The sequence below is a fragment of the Sinocyclocheilus rhinocerous genome, unplaced genomic scaffold (genome assembly GCF_001515625.1).
Source record: "Sinocyclocheilus rhinocerous isolate Xijiao unplaced genomic scaffold, SAMN03320098_v1.1 scaffold2271, whole genome shotgun sequence".
In the NCBI taxonomy this organism is placed as follows: domain Eukaryota; kingdom Metazoa; phylum Chordata; class Actinopteri; order Cypriniformes; family Cyprinidae; genus Sinocyclocheilus; species Sinocyclocheilus rhinocerous.
The window spans coordinates 1-7666 of NW_015630602.1; the positions used below are offsets into that span (position 1 = coordinate 1).

The 7666-nt window shown below is 39.3% G+C and overlaps 1 protein-coding gene across 1 annotated transcript; it reads left to right on the plus strand.

The window, feature by feature from the left end:
* Positions 1-3472: 3472 nt before the first annotated feature.
* LOC107740693 (uncharacterized) lies at positions 3473-7666 on the plus strand. The gene is made up of 10 exons (XM_016553202.1): positions 3473-3572; positions 3704-4075; positions 4231-4332; positions 4792-5024; positions 5640-5818; positions 5918-6011; positions 6114-6458; positions 6556-6673; positions 7140-7218; positions 7558-7666. Exons 1-10 carry the CDS (start codon positions 3542-3544, stop codon positions 7565-7567), a joined length of 1563 nt encoding a protein of 520 aa, XP_016408688.1. The 5' UTR covers positions 3473-3541; the 3' UTR covers positions 7568-7666.

Genomic DNA, 7666 nt, shown 5'->3' on the forward strand with positions numbered 1-7666 from the left:
AATTGTCAATCATCTTTGACGATAGTGGTCCTGACAGAACTGTTGGAGTTGGTCAGAGCCCGTTTTCGCTAGTTGAACATGCTCAAATGGTGTTTGTCAGGTCGTGGAATGTCTGAGAAGTTTCATGATCTTGGTGACTGCCGGTGTCTGTGCAGTGTGAATTGGTCTTTAAAATAGAAAAGGGAGTTGGTTGAGAAAATGTCTTTACTGCAAGATTTGTAGGTTTAGTCTTTTGACACTTTAAAAATAATTAAACAAATGTGTGTGTAGCATGTTGTGTTGATTTTTTAATGGCATTACAATGCAAAAATTATTTTTTTTAAGTGGATATGCATTGCACATACCCACTTAAGATGGAGAGACCAGACTTGAGGTGAATGGTGCTATCAAATTAGCCTCAGCTGCTGACATGGCATTAAAATCTCAACTAACTACCTAATTACCTCTTCTCTCTCTCTCTCTTTTTTTTTTTAAACCCAAAAACATTTTTTAACCAATTGCTAAATGTAATTATCTGTTTATGATGCAGGTGAGCTCTGTTTGGGCCTCTGTGTTCTGTTTTGCACAAAGATCTTATTAGACTGTATCAGAATTTTGGTCTGGAGTAAAACTGTTCCTTTATTCACAGAGAAGATTTGAAAAGTTTTTCTTAATGTGTGAATGCTGAGCAGCAAGTTACAGTACATGTCACATTTATAACATGTAATTCAAAAGGCATTATTGGTAATTCAGTAACCTAATGGCTTGCTTATAGTTGTGTGTAAATTAAGCCAGTATAGCAGATAACATGTAACCAGTAAACACCTTTCAAATTATTATTATTATTTTTTTTAGTTCTTCTTGACAAGCTTCTTCTGAAATGGTTTATATGCCACTTCTTTCTTGTGCACAAAGATCTGATTAGACTGTATAAGATGCTTTTGGTCTGGAGAAAAAAAAGTTACCTTTATTAGAGTGGCTCTGAAAAGCTCTTCTCAATATGTGAATGCTGAGCAGGAAGTTGATAGTGCTGCCACATTTATTTGTAATACTGAAGATGATGGTGACTGACTTCTTAAAGTTCAGAAGCTGCAGTCACAGTTCCCATTAGTTTAATTTTGCAATGATTTTTCATTGTGTCAATAAAGTCGGTCAATTGTAAGTTAAATTCTGGAGAAATTTAGTTACATTTTATTTTTTTTTGAATAATGTACACCAGTTTTGTGATTTCATGTCATACAGAGAAAACAATAACAACAAAAAAAGTGACATTTATTTAAAATATGTTAGCACAAAACATTTTTTTTTAAAAATTGTTAGGGTTTAAATGATAAACAAAAGACATATTATTTACACCAAACTTTGTGGCTGTCTAATGTGATGAATGGTGCTGTAGTTTCACTGCTATATTTGTGTGAACTTGACAAGAACAGTCTTCTCACATCTACTAAAAGCACATTGATAGCAGTTGGCATAGGCTAACAAATAAAGCACGGAGTAGGGAAGTCAGTTCTGAGAAAGTCTTTGTTTGCGGATGCATCTTTGTCATTTTGTATCATGACTGATTGACATTTAGACATTGTGACACTGTGTCCACATACTTTTTGGGTTCACCGCATATTAATTCAGTTGAAGTTCAGCTGGTTTTTGAAAACCACATCTGCACTAACAAACAGTTGAAGGAAGCAGAGGAAGAGCTGTTGACAGACTCCTCTCAGCTTTATGTCTCAGCAGGGGCATTTTTTGGACATAAAACAAGTGTACGATTCTTCAAAGTGGCTTGGAATGTCATAACATGAATGTGGTAATCATTCTGTATCACGGTATTACCATGGTAAACCCACCAAACTTGCCTTTTGTTTCATTTCCATACTCCATCCTCTCAACTCTTCCACTCTACCCTTATCACCCTATTTTTTTTACTGTCCAACCATCTGTATAGATTGTCAATTTTTAAAATATGATTATAAAAATTTGCTACATTTCTTGAACGTTTATACTTTGTCTGGTAGTGTTTCATTAGGGGTTATTTATAAACAATATTGCTGGTTACAGGGCAGAGAGGTCTTACCGGCTGCTGCATGTCTTAGACAACAGCGCCCCCTTCAGCGTATTTGCCTCATTTCACTTGTGCGGTTTGGTACAGTTTGTCACAACTCCACTAAACAGAGTGCCTTGCTATGACCCCCTGTCCACCCTTGAAAGCACCTACAATGGGCACTTGAGCATCAGAACTGGACGATGGAGCAGTGGAAGAAGGTTGGCTGGTCAGATGAGTCCCATTTTCTTCTACACCATGTGGACAGCTGTGTATGTGTGTGCCATTTTCCCAGGGAAGTAATGGCACCATGATGGACTGTGGGACAACGAAAATTAAAAACATTATTTTAGTATTGAAAGAATTGTTTTTTTTTTTACAAATATTTTGGAATTAATAATTAAGAAATATTGTATTTTTGGGACCAATTGAAAGCACTCACATTGGGCACTCACTTAGGTTTTTCAAGCAAAACATTTTATAAAGAGCAACAAAAACAACAGATATTGCATTCAAAATTAACAAAAAGTTTTTTGACACTTTGTGGTTGTCAAGCGCTAATGTGATGTTTTGTTCATCATGCTTACTCTGCTGGGTTTTTTTGTGTGAACATAAAGGGAACTGACTTCACTTCACACATCCACTAAAATTATTTTGACCCAGGCTGGTTTAGCAAAATAAGGCACAGAATAGAGAAGTCAGTTCTAAGAAAAGCTCTTGCAAAATTTCTTTGCTAATGCCACTTGCTTTGTCATTTTGTATTTATGCAATGACACTCAGACACGTATATATATTTAATCGTGTTATAAATTTGATTAAATATCCTAGTCCTATCTGACCTATTGATTTCTCTTCCTCATATACAGCTACACTTGAACATGAACACATGCTTTTCAGAAAAGAAAATAGATTACTTTGTAGACGTGCTATCAGAAACATTTGACCAAGTTATAACTGACACAAAATCACCAAATCACCAAAAGATTTTCAAAGCACAACACAAAAACGTCCCAGGTTACGTATGTAACCATGGTTCCCCGAGGGAACGAGACGCTGCGTCGGAAAACGCTAGGGGAACGCCTTCAGCGATACCAAGCTCTGAATCATATGTGTAATCAGTCGAACGATGGGCGAGACGTCAGCGGCGGGTGACGTCATGACCAGGAAGCTTTAAAAGCACGTGAGGTGCAGCCGGCGCTAGCTTCTTAGGAGTGAAGCAAGCTCTAGTAGGGATGCCGGAAGTATGGCCTTGCGACGCAGCGTCTCGTTCCCTCGGGGAACCATGGTTACATACGTAACCTGGGACGTTTTGCATCTTGGAATGGTATACAACATGATCACAAGTCATGGGTCTGAATTAGAACATATCTGAGGTTATTATTACGTACCTGTGCCTAGCATCAGGTAAAGTTTGTGTCATTGAGTGTAAAAAGCAACAGCTTTTTTGCTACAGCAGGTCCCAGTCACAACCAGAGTCGAAAGACTGGTGTCTCTCATATCAGGGCTCCGGAAACCAGTGCGGAAATGACCAGTGACTTTCCTTCCGTTACTGCAGGTGTGTTATTTATTTTGACTTCACTGGTTCAAAACAGTATGTTCATTTATTATAAAATGGCCATTGTTCAATGCTATTCTCTTTTGTTATAATAAACTACTGTTTTTAAATATTTTGCATTGTTTTAACAGAGTCCTTCCTTCAAGAGCTTAAAAGCTCACTGGGTGAGGACATACATGAGGATGAAACGGCACTTCAAGCCTCAACAGACTGGTCGACCCGAAAGAGCCTCATATCAGGGTGGTGGGAGAAAGAGAGACCCCGACTGGTCAACACCATGGTGGCTCGACAACATGCGGCAACTCGGATCTGCCAACATTGTGGAAATGGTCCAGCCGTTATCCGTTGTTGTGACTGCCGACCACACCCATTCCTCTGTGGCCAGTGTGATGTCAGGGTCCACCGAGGTCAAGTGTTCCACAACAGGGATTCGATGACACGTGCATTTTTTCATCCATTGCCTCCCACAACTTGTGTTGTGGAGAGGGTTCTAACCCAGTGTGGTAAGTTGTAGTTTTTAAAAGTCACATTCTTAGACTTGACTGAAAAACTGATAGGTCGATGAAGCCGTCAAGTACATCTTGTTTAAAATAGTTGCCAGTAAATAAATGTTATTCTTTAATTCTTATCCATGTGTTTTTTTTGTTTTTTTTTCAAGAGCGTCTTGTACCTTTGGAGATGCCAGAGACAATATGCGGTTGTCTACGAGTATCGTCCAGTGTCATCGCAGGACAGTCCATAGTTGTGGTTACAATGAATGGTAAGAAGAACTTTATGGGTTTGGGTGGGGGTCACTTCTGTAGAAGTGTCTGCAGAATTTCACCCACAGCTATTTGCTGATCACACCTCGTATATACTCCCTCTCACTTTTCGTCACAATTATGCACATATACGAATCATGAATATGTTACATTCATACATGTTACATTGTGCAAGAAATTTTCTTTATCATGGCTGGAAATCCAGAGGTGTCAATAGGTTGTGTGTTGATTAGATTGGCTGGGCCCACCTATGTGGAGGAAAACAATTAACCTTTGTTTGAATGGGGATAGTTAATTTGCCTGACAAAAGTGTGACTTCCAATAGAGTGCCTTACAAAATGTTTGTAGAAGTGTCCTCCTGATCCATCCTTAGTCAAAGGTTCCCATATCAGTTGTCAGAATGACACAGTTTGGTCTGTCAGACTTAACTTTGTGTATATATTTCCTTCTTTTTCCAGGGCGATATGATCTCAGATTGCCTCAGATTAGATGCAAAGCATGTGAAGCCACTTGGAGTCCTGGAGTGGATGACCTGATCCGTAATGACTACTGGCCTGCCACTTCTCACTATTCAACTGTGTACGCAACAGATGTCCTTTTTTCTTTTGAAGAGCTGAAGATGGCAGCACCAGGGATGTCTAGCCAAGCATTTCTTAGAATGCTGGATCAACGCACTGTTCGCTTTGGCCGTGTAAGTATTTGTGGTAATAATTGCGTAACTCCATAAATAATACTATGAGGGCATGATGATGATGATAGTACACATGAACATTTGCACTGTTTAGGAAAAAAGTTGTGTTAAATTTAGACCCTTTATAAACAACCATAAACTCATGTTCTCTCATCAGCAGTTTGCACTGAGACATTTCTGAAAAAACAGGTCATTCTGAAGATCTCAACTTCAACTCCATTGGCTACAGACTTTGACATCTTCTCCCCAATATCATTTCCTGATCCCAGAAGTGTTCCCTTGGATTAATGGGCCAAACATTGCACAGGCTTACTTCTAAACAATATGGAAGCTGTTGTAGCCCTCTTTGCGTATAGATTTAGACTGAATGTCAAACAATATCCTGTATTTTTAATGGCCAGGTCCCCCAAATACACCAGTGTATAGTGTATGAGTGAAGTCTACACATTGTTTATTTCCTTTGATATGTATTCTAAGGAGTGGTTACGAAGTTAGTACAAACATCCCAAAATGTATCCATTTAGAACATTTTACTTCAGTGTAGTATATTGTTTAATTTTGATCCGTTTTACTGTTCTCTTTTGTTCTCTTTTACTGAACTCTTCTTTGAAACAGAGCGGAAACATCACAGCAGACAGCTTCCGGAAAAGCTTCTTGGAGTGGGAAGCTGTCCGATTCGAAGTGGACAAATTATGCCAGGAGGACCACTTTGACTGCCCAGCGTGCAGCCCAGACATGCTTGCAGTATCTGTTGATGGAAACCATAAGCACTACAGATTCAAGAGTGCAGCAAGGTACTGTGTGTGCATTGACGGTCCATTACTTTGAAAGTAACTGCTGTGAATTGAAAATCATATGAATATTTAAAGTTAATATGTATCTCTTTTATTTAGATCGGAGGAAAAAGCCATCTTTGATGGCGTGTTCATCGCGAATGATGATGACGTCGCAAGATTCGTGGACTATGTCCATACCTCAACCAGTCATGTAAACTTGCACAACTTCACTATATTTACCTATAAAACACCACGTCCTACAGAGGACTTTGTTTGAACAAGTTTGGACTGTTAACCATCTTCCATGTTTTAGGTCTCTGGAAGAGGTGTCTGTGGAGGGCAATGGTCAGCGGCGCGTGAAACGTCTCAGAAGTCCTCAGGAAAAACAGACGAGGAGGGCCTGGAACTCGCTGTATGTCGTCATGGGGTTCTCCTTCGTGCCCTCAATATGTTCAGGGGGGAGATTTTTGCCTACCCCCTGTACCTCCAAAAGCAAATGGCCTGTAAGCCAGTTACATTTTTTGCAATGGATGTGGCATGCAAGTACTGGCCTTACCTCCAGAGAGTGACAGAGAAATGCCCTGAGCTTCAGGATCTCCTGACCATGAGGCCATTTCTTTCTGTTTTTCATGCCAAAGCTCATGATTTCAAATGTGAGGTAAGAAAAAATGATTGTCCATGACATTTTCTTTCCCTGAAATCCTGCATAAGATTGTTGCCACTTAGGTTTAGTTTTTTTGTTTTCTTATTTAAAGGTAAAATGGAGTGGAGCATATCAGGAGGGGGCTGGTTCGACTCTTGGGGAAGAGGTGGAGCAGTGCAACGCCTTCCTCTCGAGGATTGCTGTTACGACAAAGCACATGTCAAAAGCAGGTAAGGTAACCAGTAAATTTTGATCCTGATGACATGGGTGAGCCACTTTGAGCTCATGCATATATGCTGACTCTGAAAATATAAAGCTCAGAATATTCAACACAAATGGATGGATCGATTACAATACCATCATCCTATTTTATTTGACGTGAGGATAATAAGGAAGGGCAGTGCGATATAAAAAATACACATCAGAGTACCATTCGCCTACTGTCCTGCCATAGTGCTCTATGCCATTTAAATACTGTCCTGCGCCACTGTTTCATGCTATTTCTTCACTATCCTGTGCTATTTACCTAACCCTTTCATGGGACAGTAATCAAATGGCACAAGACAGCAGATTAGTACCATAGTACTGTACTGTAAGTTATTATCTCTGAAAAGTTTGTGATTCAAGTCTGCACAGTTTCTTCTCCTACTGCTACTGGAAAGAAGGGTGATAATCTCATATTTTTTATTTTTGCAGGACGCATAGACATGCTGACGATCATGGCCATGCGCTGGAACCAACAAAAGTTTGACAACTTGGCCGCCGATATCGGAAGGTAAAGACACCAGTTTTCCCTTATGCAAAATGCATAGCGATATTGTAAAATAAAGTGGCATATATCACAAAAATATAGAGAACACTTGCCCAGATATTCTTCAATATATATTAAATATACGGATGGTTGCATGTGTAGTGTCAATTGTATTTTTTAGTGTCTTGATATAAAATATTAAATGTTCACACCACATATATTGAGAGTCCACGTATATATAAGAATATACTGTATATTTAATTAGTGTTGTATGTGGTTTTCTAATAGTGAAGGTACTTCACAATCCTTATCAACAATAGTCAAAGTGGTAGGCGTTTCCCTCATTGTCATTTATGTTTGAAGGCCACAATAGCCCTGCAATGCCAGTTGCATAACCTGGAGGCCATGAAAACGGAAATGGACATCTCAGACAATCAACTGGAGAGGTGGATCATTGATATCAATGAGTGGG

Bases quoted from the DNA above. Each gene is read 5' to 3' on its own strand.
- LOC107740693 (XM_016553202.1), top strand. From the start codon at position 3,542: ATGACCAGTGACTTTCCTTCCGTTACTGCAG. The intron at 4,076-4,230 runs GTAAGTTGTAGT...TTTTTTTTCAAG, and splicing joins GAGGGTTCTAACCCAGTGTG to AGCGTCTTGTACCTTTGGAG. The intron at 4,333-4,791 runs GTAAGAAGAACT...TTCTTTTTCCAG, and splicing joins AGTTGTGGTTACAATGAATG to GGCGATATGATCTCAGATTG.